The sequence below is a fragment of the Aulonocara sp. 'chitande type north' Nkhata Bay genome, linkage group LG3 (genome assembly GCF_057382095.1).
Source record: "Aulonocara sp. 'chitande type north' Nkhata Bay isolate Kocher_YH1m ecotype deep benthic linkage group LG3, A_spYH_male_GT1.1, whole genome shotgun sequence".
In the NCBI taxonomy this organism is placed as follows: domain Eukaryota; kingdom Metazoa; phylum Chordata; class Actinopteri; order Cichliformes; family Cichlidae; genus Aulonocara; species Aulonocara sp. 'chitande type north' Nkhata Bay.
The window spans coordinates 17,835,813-17,848,139 of record NC_141346.1 but is presented as its reverse complement, the minus strand read 5'-3'; the positions used below and the strand labels follow the sequence as shown (position 1 = coordinate 17,848,139).

The 12,327-nt window shown below is 43.1% G+C and overlaps 1 protein-coding gene across 1 annotated transcript in view; it reads right to left on the bottom strand.

Annotated features, from left to right (window-relative positions):
* Nucleotides 1-378: 378 nt before the first annotated feature.
* Nucleotides 379-12,327, bottom strand: part of LOC147334284 (beta-1,4 N-acetylgalactosaminyltransferase 2-like) — a 122,543-nt gene continuing 110,594 nt past the window's right edge. The window contains exons 10-13 of the mRNA XM_086286545.1: nt 1,655-1,836; nt 1,320-1,463; nt 657-885; nt 379-572 (exon numbers count right to left, since the gene is read on the bottom strand). Coding sequence (XP_086142671.1) covers nt 379-572; nt 657-885; nt 1,320-1,463; nt 1,655-1,836 — 749 coding nt within the window. The remainder of the gene's footprint in view (nt 573-656; nt 886-1,319; nt 1,464-1,654; nt 1,837-12,327) is intronic.

The following is a 12,327-nucleotide window of genomic DNA, read 5'->3' as shown; positions in this document are numbered from 1 at the left end:
TTGAAGGACCTCAGTCGCCTCAAAAAATAGAGACGACTCTGGCCCTTCCTGTAAAGTGCTGTGGTGTTTTTAGCCCAGTCCAGTTTATTGTCAATGTGTACTCCAAGGTATTTATAGTCCTCCACAATGTCAACACTGACAACCCTAACCTTATTAACAATAGCATAAGACATCAAACTTTCTATAGAATAAATAAAAAATCTAATCAGGAACAATAAAACCCAACAGAAAGCCACAAAATAGCTATTTTCACTTATAATCCCAAGCTCTGTCAATTCTGGAACAATGACAAAACAATAAAAATGAAAGATAAGAAAATGTTCAGATGAAGTGCAACATGTATGACAACAACTGACCCTTATGCTCGTTTATAGTCTTCTATCCATATCTAATGCACTTAAGGTAGTTTTTGAAAAAGTGAAGCTGCAGTTTGAATTCTGCATCATTTCTTCCAGGGCTTCTGAATTTGTTGTAGGTAGGATTACGGTTTTCTTCTGTTTTAGGTTGATGGTCAATTGTCACATCACCACATGAGGCAACCATCAAAGAGCCCATGCCATCCATGAAGAACTCTAAAGTCAGAAAGAGAGATTTGCCATTTGACAAAAAATTATACTGCAATTTTCAATGTAAACTGTTTTGAGATCTGGACTTACCTGAATGTGCTACTCGCTGGAGCTTCGGGTCAAATCTCACCCTCTGCATGGCATCTGTACGAGCCAGGAAGAAGTTGACCACTCCACTGGCCAAATGGCATTGTGGGTAACTAGGAAGGGAATGGAATTTACCACCAGACTTCCTGTAGAGGCAGCCACCTTCGTTTTCATCTCCTTCCTCATACAGAATAGAAAAGTGAAACTTGTTCCCTTGCACTGACCCACCAACCTAATTAGAGAAAAACCAAACAACTCATTATAAAGTCAACCCTAAACAGATGTAACAGATGTTCAAACCTGGTGATTGAGAAGAATAATCTTAAATTACTTTTGAAAACAAAAGACCATCTCAGTTTGTTACATACTCAGCTCTCTTCCTCTTTTCCCCTTCTTTTTTAACTCATTAAGTGTACGGTATCACCTGTAAAAATACCATCCCAACCCCTTCACCCTAATTCTTGAATCTTGAAAATAATTTTTCTCTGTGTCAGTTAGAATTGTTAGTTTTTGCCACCTGAATACAAAAACCTAGGTGAACAACAAAGGCTGCATATTCTAAAAGTACAACGTTAGGGTCATCAGCATACTACTGTAGCTGTTACAGTTCTACTTAAACCAGTTAAAACAAACTGAACGATCCAACACAAGCTATTTTATCCTTACCATATCTAGTTCTGGGACTGCCTCCATCACCTCCACAAGTTTCTCTATCTTTGTCTTCTCAGAAAACAAAAAGTCATCATCCACCCACAAGAAGTACTTGGTGGTAACCTGTGACACAGCCAGATTTCTGCCTGCAAACCAGCCCTGAGGAAAAAAAAAACATTCCAAATTCATATATTGGAATGGTACCTGGTTTGATGGTTTAACTGAAATTGTACTTGATAAATCTTCCATAAATTGAATCGACAATTGCATATCTTATGTTCTATAAATGTAATTTTAGTCCAAAATATTGCTAAATACTCATAAATCATGAAATTATTGCATGTCCATACCTGTGCTGGAGGCATGATGTAATGCTGGATGTTTTCTCCAGTAATGCTCTCTGGTTCTAAGCTGTCATCTGCAATAATCACTTTTATGTTACTATAGAATGTCCGGATACTATCCAACAACACCCTCAGTTGTTTGTAGCGCAGGAAGGTCTTTGTGACAATGGTAACTTGAGAGCTGATATCTAAAAAACAGAAGTATACAGAGAATATTGTTATAAAAGATGGATTACTAGTAATGGCACAGAGTAGCATTAGATTTCTGAATCATCCATCCATCTTCATCCGCTTTATCCGAGGCTGGGTTGCGGGGGCAGCAGCCTAAGCAAAGAGGCCCAGACCTCCCTCCCCCCAGCCACCTCCTCCAGCTTATCCGGGGGAACACCAAGGCATTCCCAGGCCAGCCGAGAGATATAATCTCTCCAAACACCTCACCCAGGAGGCTCCCAGGGGGCATCCTTGTCAGATGCCCAAACCACCTCAGCTGGCTCCTTTCGATGTGCAGCTGCTCTACTCTGAGCCCCTCCCGGATGGCCGAACTTCTCACCCTATCTCTAAGGGAGAGGCCAGCCACCCTTCGGAGGAAGCTCATTTCTGCCGCTTGTATCCGCGATCTCGTTCTTTCGGTCACTAGCCACAGCTCGTGGCCATAGGTGAGGGTAGGGGCGTAGATCGAACGGTAAATTGAGAGCTTCGCTTTTACACTCAGCTCCCTCTTCACCACGACGGACCGGTGCAGCGTCCGCATTACTGCAGCTGCAGCCCCAATCTGTCTGTCGATCTCCGGCTCCCTTCTCCCATCACTCGCGAACAAGACCCCGAGATACTTGAACTCCTCCACTTGGGGCAGGAACTCATCCCCGACCCGGAGTGGGCACTCCACCCTTTTCCGGCTGAGAACCATGGCCTCAGATTTGGAGGTGCTGATCCTCATTCCCGCTGCTTCACACTCGGCTGCAAACCGTTCCAGTGCGAGCTGGAGGCCCTCACCCGATGAAGCCAACAGAACCACATCATCCGCAAAATCAGAGATGAGATTCTGAGGCCACCAAAGCGAAAGCCCTGAATCATTTCTGAATCATTCAAACTAAATTAAATGTGCATTCCTTCTAATAACCAGCAGTGGGTGCATTCTCCGGTTTAAAAAAAATCTAATGTATTCAACAGTGTTGGGGAGTATATGTACCAGCGTTATGTATTTAAAATACAAAATATCAGTAACTGTATTCCGTTACAGTTACCGTTTAAAAAGGCGATATTGAGAATACAGTTACTTTGTTGACAAAATAGTTGGTAACCTTTGGTCAATCAAAAAACTCACAATGGTCAAAGAAATAACTTTAATCTGACAAAAGTAATAATAAATAAAAAATCTATAAATATTAAACAATGACAGTCAAACCCTGCTTTTAAACCTGTCATGAGCCTTGGTCATTTTGACCCAGCGTTTTGTTTCCTTTGGATTTCATCATGTGTTTTGTGTTAATTGTGATTTTGTATTAGTTTAGGGTTGAACCTGGAGTTTAGTGTTTTATCAGCCTTACCTGTGTCTGTCCTCTCTGCGCTGTTCGTGTCCCTGTGTTTGTGTTGTAAAACAGACTGTTTGTTTCCTGTTTTACTTTGAAGGTTTGTGTCTCGTCTGGTGAACTAGGTTCAGCTGTGTTCCCCTCCTGTGTGCCATTCCCTCATTACCTTCTGTGTATTTATAGTGTGTGTCTGCCTGTGTTCCTCGTTGCATCGTCTGTGCTTCTCAGTAAATCCTCTGTGTGACTCCGTGTTAATTCAGTGTTTCTCCGCGTCTCTCTGCCCAGCCTTCTTCATCTGCCATCTCTGCATATCTCCCGGTGTCCTTATGTTTTCAGGTTTGTTTGTTAGTTTTTCCCAGTTTAGGTTTATGTTCAGTTCTGTCCTCACCTTTGTTATTTTCACTGTAAATCAAGCTCCACTCACATCTCCACTGCCATCTGCATCTTGGATCCTCATTCATTCAACCACACGACTGCTGCCCCAGCCGTGACACAACCGCTGCCCCAGCCGTGACACAACCGCTGCCCCAGCCGTGACACAACCATGCTTCAAGTGAATTACTTAAAAAATAAATGCATGAAACAGGCCTGGACAAAAATGATGGTACCCCTAGAAAAGAATGGAAATAATGTGACCAAAGGGGCATGTTAATCCAAGGTGTGTCCACTAATCAGCATCACAAGTGTCTATAATCTTGTAATCAGTCAGTAGGCCTAGATATAGGACTCCAGGTAATCACTGTGTTGTTTTGTGACATGTTGTGTACCACACTCAACATGGACCAGAGGAAGCAAAAGAAAGATTTGTCTCAGGAGATTAGAAAGATAATCATAAGCATGTTAAAGGTAAATGATATAAGACCATCTCTGAGCAGCTGGATGTTCCTGTGACTACAGGTGCACATGTTATTCAGAAATTTAAGATCCATGGGACTGTAGCCAACCTCCCTGGACGTGGCCGCAGGAGAAAATTGATGACAGATCAAAGAGACGGATAATCCAAATGGTAACAAAAAAGCCCAGGAAGACTTCTAAAGACATCCAAGCTGAACTTCATGCGCAAGAAACATCAGTGCACCATTCGTCACTTTTTGAGACAAAGTGGGCTACATGGGAGACGACCAAGGAGGACACCAATGATGAAAACAAATCATAAAAAAGCCAGACTGGAGTATGCCAAACTACATGTTGACAAGCTACAAATCTTCTGGGAGAATGCCCTGTGGACAGATGAGACCAAAATTGAACTTTTTGCCAAGGCACATCAGCTCTATGTTCACAGATGGAAAAAAGAAGCATATCAACAAAAGAACACTGTCCCAACTGTGAAACCTGGGGGAGGCTCGGTTATGTTCTGGGGCTGTTTTGCTGCATCTGGCACAGGGTGTCTTGAATCTGTGCAGGGTATAATGAAATCTCAAGACTATTAAGGGATTCTAGAGAGGTGGGGTGCCCCCAGCCTCTCGGCCTGGGGCTCGGTCACTCAGGCACAGCTGGCTGCCGGCGGAGTCCACAGGCGCATCACTGCAACTCCCCCTGGCTTCTGCTCCGCAGCTGCTGAATGAGCCCTCATCTGGGACTCTCCTTAGCTCTTACTGGGACAGTAACCATAATATAACCATATATATAACCATAATAAAGATTGAACAAGTCTTTAAGTAAACAGATGTGCCTGAGAGCAGTGTGTTTGATTTGCGTTCTTTTTAGGAATGCCAATTTTCCGCCGATCCATTCTTGCTTATCCTTATCAGGCTTGTGGGGGATTCGGAGCATATGCCAGTTATCATAGGACAAGAGGCGGTGTTAACCCTGGACAGATTGCCAGTCTGTCACAGGGATATCACAGAGGAACAGATAACAGTTTGAACTCGCTTTCACACCTATGGGCAAATTAGAATCACCAGTCAACCTAACCCTACTATGTATATCTTTTGGAGGAGGAAGCCAGAATACCCTAACAGAATCCAGGCAAATACGGGGAGAACATGCACGAAAGGCCCCAGCTGGATGATGGAATACATATTAGCCACCCATCTTAATCGTTTCTAAAATAGATGTACCCTGGAATGTACTTTATATATTTATGTCACTTAAATTATTAGTTATTTTAGTTATTTTGTATAAGAAAATTGTGTTTGTTGCTTTTATGTGTGTGTGATTATTTGTTATTGCTCAGCTTGTAAGATAACATAGTCATTGCCTCATAACAAGTTTACAATAGAAGGAACATGTTCTCATTTCACCTACCAATAATGATAAAAGTGGGGGAAGCATACGGACCTTACTTCCAAAGTTGAATCTGGGAAGTATTAACATAATGCCTTCAGTAGGGTACAACACTAAAAATGTTTATGGAACCAACTTTAAGGTATAAAGGTGAATTACAGCACAATAATTACTTGGGCTCGTAATAAGACCCTGGCCAGAATCAGAAGACACCAAATTTGTATGGAGCCAAATTATTGAGCAGCAATAATGATCTGGACACAATGTTAACTTTTGAGTAGCCAATCTTGTATTGTTACAAAGTATAACAGGTATTTGTCCAATTTGTACAGATAAAGTATAAAATAAAATAAATAGTGTGCACACTCAAATAAAATAAAAGTACTCGTTGGGGCCCTTTAACAATTTAGAGTTAAGCTGGCGATAGCCAACTTCAAAGGTCCTTGTGAGTGTAACTGGAATGTATGAGTGTGTGGTGTGTATCTTCTTTGGGGTAGATCGTCCTCAAAGTGGTTGGCTCGCCATCTATCACAACGGAATATCGTCCTGGTCCTTGGACTTTTCCGTCCTCTCCAAATACCTGACCTATAATCCAGGTCATAAAATGTACATTCTAATCAGTCTGTTTCAGATGCATTGTTTAAGGTTAAAATACAAAATCAAAATATTGCATCACCTCATATTCATTGCATCAACATCTTAAATCTTATCAGTTCTGTTGTACAACATTAAATTTTCAAGAATATCAAATATGAGAACTAAACATCTAAGTTGCTCAAATATTTCTCTATTCATGTAAACATTAATTAAACAATACTTATGGTAAGTAACCATTGACATTCAAAATACAATACACCATAACAAATTCAGAACTATGTGCAAATAAGCAACAAAATATATATGTGAGTTCAGTTCTGAGGCATTAAAGCAGTGTGCTTAATTTCTCCACACTATAGGCCTATTCGAGAGAAAGAAATGCACTAAAAATTACCCTCTACATTACTTTAAACTCACAATGAACTGACAAAAATTAGCTTTAGAGCAGCTAAGAACTAGGAGCTTTCCTCTCCTCAGGAACTCTCTGCAGGAGGGGGAGATACAGGAGAGGTGGAGGAAGATCTCAGCCTGGGCATCTATCGTCTCATGTAATCTGGAAGATGAGTGGATGGGGGGGTTGGTGCAGTTTTCTCTGTGGTGGGGTTGGGTGGACTGTCCCAGGCTCTGTGGGGCTGGGGGGCGCTGCTGCGCTGGGCCCCGGTCTGGATGGGTCTGGGCCCCCTTTCCCTGGCGGGTCGCGGAGTATGGGAGTGCCTACTGGGGTCAGCGGGGGAGCTCGCCCCAGGGAGGGGTCACCTGCCCCTCCCTTCCTTCCCTCCCCATCTCCAGCTGCCTCCCTCTTCCCGCTCCACCACAACCACCCACACATGCAGGGCCTTGGAGTAGGGGTATGTCACCAGGGTGCAGAGGAGGCTACCCCCCCCCCCCCCCCTCCCCCGTCCCCTTTTGGCTGTGTACACCTCACCCCTGGCATCGTTGCCCACCTCTCAATTTTAAATACACGTAGACATTGAGGGCTAGCAGGAGGGACCATGCGCTTACCTGCTGCTCTCTGGCAGGTAGCTCCATGCCCTCCTGGGTGCACCTTAGAACACACATGCATCAACACTACAATGAGTGGGTGGAGGGAGGTTTGGAGTCTTCTCTCACCCCCGTTCTCTGCGGCCTGCTGGAGCGGGGGGGCTAGGAGGAGGAGTTGGCCGTCCGACTGCGGTCTGGGGTGTGGGGCCTCCCTGCTGCTGCGGAGTCGGGGCGGTCTGCCTCTCCCCAGGTGGGGTGCCCCCGGCCTCTCGGCCTGGGGCTCGGTCACTCAGGCACAGCTGGCTGTGCTCACGGGCGCGTCACTGCAACTCCTACAACTCCAACTCCTCCAACTCTTACTAGAACAGTGGCGCGGCTGCCCCTCTGTGGGTCTTCCTTGGTCTCTTGTGTTCTGGGGGCCTCTGGATGTCTGGAGTTTTGATCTCCTCCATACCTGCTTCATACCCTGGAGGACAGGGCTGTGGCTCCCCACACTCCCTAGCAGATCATTACATGGAGAAACCTTTGGAATGCAAACATGCTGATCCACACAGGTATGCACACAGGTGTACACATGGGTATTCACAGACGCGGACTACAGCTTTCTTGGCTGCTGCCTCAAAGCACACTGTGCGCTGTCTATCTTGCGTGCTGCACAATATCGTTTATTATTTCGTAACTATTGATATCTACTGCTAGCTAGTTTATTGTGATGGTGCTTTTTTTTTTCTCTTATTATGTTGCTCTTTGTTGTTTGCTTTCTCTTCTGTTTCTTTTTTCTCCATACAGGTGACCCAGGTGTTTTTTGTTTGTTTGTTTGTTTGTTGTTTTTCTCTCTTCCCCCCCTTCTCACCGTCTCTTCTCCCCTTTGGTTTCCTTTCTCTCCCTCTCTTTCTTTCATTCTTTCCCCCTGTCCTATCCCACAGTTATGTCTGTCCCGTTTGTAGCAACTGAAAATGAAATAAATTCATCATTATAATAAAGGTCAATCAAATGGACCAATATGGCAAGGCCATGATGATCCACTTGGTAAAATAAATCCGCTTGGCATCTTTCTTGGCATTAAGACAACAATTCTGATGGCTATAGATCCAAACGGGACAAAAAATAAATAAATAGAGCAGCTAAGAACATGTTGCTCACCGTTGCTCTGTTTCACAAAAGCCCAACACACACTGGCGTTGGAATTGCAGCAGCTCTCCGGATGAAAGGTGAGTGGTTAGCCTGTGAGACACCGAGCTAGCATTAGCATGATCACGACGGTAAGTCTCTACAAGTTTGTTCTGCCGGAATAACACTCGTCTTACCGACGTTGCTTCTCTCCTTCATCCAGCCACTCGACTCCGGACTTCCAGCAGGTAAGTAGGCTGGCTTTCCTTCCTCTCAATTCTGAGTTTTTCCTCTCTTTTGTCCGCGGATTTCTCGGTTTGAGTAGCAGATGCCTCCACTCCTCTTGCTGAGATGAGAAAAAACCCGGGAGCATCATGCACCTTCACCTGAAACGGGTTTCTAACCTTATGTTGCTCATTTTAATTAACAACACATTCCCTGAATGACCTACATCAGCTTCCAGCTTAAAGCAGAACAATAAGTAACCGGCACCAAAATCCTCATAAGCAGAGCTATCAGTTCCTGAGGGTGTAATATTTAAAGCCATTGTGTCTACAAATCACCACAGACCAATGTAAACAGTATCACTGTTTACAGTATCTCTGCCAAACACAAACATGTGTTTTTATCAGAGAAAAAGCTTAAGATCATTTCTAAACACTTTATGTGAGGATTGAGTGAAGAGATTTTAGGACAGAGTCAAAGTTTTAGCACTGTGCTCACAGCTGTGACCCATCCACACATTACAACTATGCACTTGTGTTGATAATATTTTTGCCCATCATTCCAAAAAAAACAGACACAACAGATGCTAAAAATTGCCTGCTGCAAGCCTTAGGGAATAACATTTGTGTGATTCATTTACAAATTCTTCTCTTGAAAGGTAAACTCTTATAAATAAATTTGCCATAAGGCTGGGGGTTAAAATATACCCCCAATCATAAAATTGAGGTGAACTAAAATGCCCTTTTGTAGTCCAGCTCCTGCACATCTGTAGTAGATAATTACAGGGCTTCACCACAAGGAGGAAGCAGTTCTGAGTATGCCAGGATACTGCAAGTCTTTACCACAAGGTAAAGTTTTTCAGACAAGAAAGAGACTGCAGACTGATCACATCTCACAACTACTCTCTCCACTTTCTTTGTATAAAACAGGTTAGTGTTTTCTGATCTCAACACATTTATAACGACACAAAACTCTTTTCTATGTTATTATAATGAAGTTTTTATTTTATCATTATTTCTATTTTATTTTTTCTTAAATGTAGCTCCTAGACACTTTTGATAGAAATTAGGACAGAAAGTCTTGAATAGATTGACAGATCTAATTTCCATATGATAGAATGATCACTCATGTGATTCACTACTTTAAATAAGGTGTCGTGTACTTTTATTTTGGGAAATGGCTCAATGTGTTTTTATTTATTTCTGTTAGTTCTTTTTACATATAAGATTAAACAGATGGTTTAAAAAAGATTACAAATTAGGTAATCCCAGTGTTAGCATTGCTGCACAGATATATTGGTTAAGCTGGGCCAGTGCAGAGTTCAGCTGCAAGTTGCAGCATTTTTCAGATGCGACAGATACTTTGAAATCAGACAGATAACATTAACCTCCTAGGACCTGGCGTCCACATATGTGGACATCAGATTTTGGGTTGTCTAGACCAAAATACTAAATTTTGCTCTAAAAGGGCCTGATATAACTTACAAGGACATTATGGTACCAGCAAGGTTCGTACGGGTGCTTGAAATCCTTGAAAATGCTTGAATTTTAATGTTGTCTTTTTAAGGTTTGAAAAGTGCTTGAATTTCAGATGTGCTGCTTGAAAGTACAACTGTATTTCCTTCACCACAAATAACTATCTGATTGAATAGTTTTCTTGTCAGATAGAGAAATAAAACGAGTCGCAAAATGTAGAGGCGGAATTTCCCCGCCTGGTTGTCTGTTTCAATATGTGACCCCGCCCCTCACTCGGACAGTTGGGGATGAGTGCGCTAACATATCTCTAGGTCGCTGTTTTAATGAGTGTTTGATTAGTGATGGTAAATTTGATTCTTTTCTGAATCGAGTTTTAATGAGTCACTCACCAAAGTGAATAGGATTTTTGAGTCATTTGATTCACTGAGTCAGTTGACCAGAGAGTGCAAAAAATGTACATTTTCACTCAAACTTAATTTGTTTCTCTTTTCTGTAAGAAAAGAGATGTTTTACTGCTAAGATGAATGATTCTAAAAGAAAACAACAATTTTTTAGAGCAAAAACATTTCTAAAATTAATCTATGATTGAGCACAGGAGGGAGGGGGTGAGCGAGTCCTGAGTGATTCGCTTGCGATTCAGCACAGGAGGGAGGGGGTCACTGAGTGAGTGATTCGTTCGCTCTATGATTCAGCACAGGAGGGAGGGGGTGAGCAAGTCCTGAGTGATTTGCTTACACTTACGATTCAGCACAGGAAGGAGGGGGTTAGTGAGTGAGTGATTTCTTCGCTCTAGTGAAATGCGAGTGAAATTCTTGTGTGCGAGCTTCACAAGCAAAAGAGGTGTGCAAAAAATACAATAACATTAAACAAGCAAAATATAAGAATGGCTAAATCTGAGAGTAATAAATATATGTACAATATAAGAGTGTATGCATTACTGGATGTATATACTAAATGTGTTTTTCTACGCGTGTGTGTGTGTGTGTACATATTTTACAAATTAAATAGAGTAAACAATATATAAAATATACAGAGGTTGGTAGTTGGATATTGTGCAAAACAAGTGGCATTTATATACAGTGTGGAGTGCATAATGTTGAAGTTCCAGTAGTGAAGGTGAGGTGTCTATGAAGTGTTCAGCAGTCTGATGGCCTGTGGAAGAAGCCGATGGAAGAAGCTGTCTCTCAGTCTGCTGGTTTGGGACCGGATGCTGCAAAACCTTCTTCCTGACGGAAGTAGTCTGAACAGTTTATGGCTGGGGTGACTGGAGTCCTTCATGATCCTTCCCGCTTTCCTCAGGCTCCGCTTCCTGTAGATATCTTGGAGGGAGGGAAGCCCACCTCCAATTATCCGTTCAGAGCACTGCACTACTCTCTGGAGAGCTTTGCGGTTGTAAGTGGTGCTGTTGCCATACCAGGTAACAGAACCGCTCCATTGAGGATGCTCTCAATAGCACAGCGATAGATAAGGTCCTAAGGATGCGGGGGCTCATGCCAAATCTTTCCAGTCTCCTGAGAAAGAAGAGGCGCTACTGCGCCTTCTTCACTGTTTTGTTTATGTGTCCTGACCATGTAAGATCCTCAGCCAGATGTACACCAAGGAACCGAAAGCTGCTCGCTCACTCTCTCCACAGCAACGCCGTTGATGGTGATGGGGGTGTGTACTTCTCTGCACCTCCGGAAGTCCAATATCAACCCCTTTGTCTTTGCGACGTTGAACCAACACATCAAAATTCACCAGGGAGGATATGAAAAGTGGGAGATTAGCCTTCTTAGACATTCCATCAGTAATGGGGCCCATCTAAAAGCTGATGTGTACCGTAAACCTACACATACCGATCATCCACTTGAGCAAAAACTGGGTGTCATCAGGACACTACAACACAGAGCGAACACCATCCCCACAGACACAGCGACCAGGGAAGCAGAAGAACATCACAGTAAGAAGGCCCTGAGTAAATGTGGTTAATGTGGCGCCAAAAGAAAGTTCCAGCTGATCCAGGAGAGATGGACAACCGCTGCCTAAGTGAAAACCTGTAGTGATCCTGTATGTGTCAGGAGTATTGGAGCAGTTCACACATTTTTTCTAAACATTGTGTCTGTGTGGCTTTTAAACCCCAAAACACGCTGCACCAAAAATTGGTCCACCCCAAGGATTGGGTCCCCCGACACAAACAGAGTGACATAGTGTTGGGTCTGTGCTTCCACAGGCCCTGCTAATTTAGAAATTTATTCTCGTTAACGACAAAAACAAGACAAACATCTTCAACCGGCTTTTACTTGCAAGCAAGGGAAGGTTGGTTGGAACCAAGCTCTTGGAGCTCAACGCTCCTCACCTGTCTCCAATCCAACTTCTTCAACAAGCAGTCCTCCTCGCAGCTATTTATTTCCATGACAGTTACAGTTTACGCAGGCCCCTCGTAAAACCCCCTATTGTTTTAAAAGGTGTGTGTGTGTTACAAATTTAAGAAACACAATGACAACATTTAACAATTTGACTCCAACACATAGTGTACCCTGTTAAGTGCCAGGAGGAT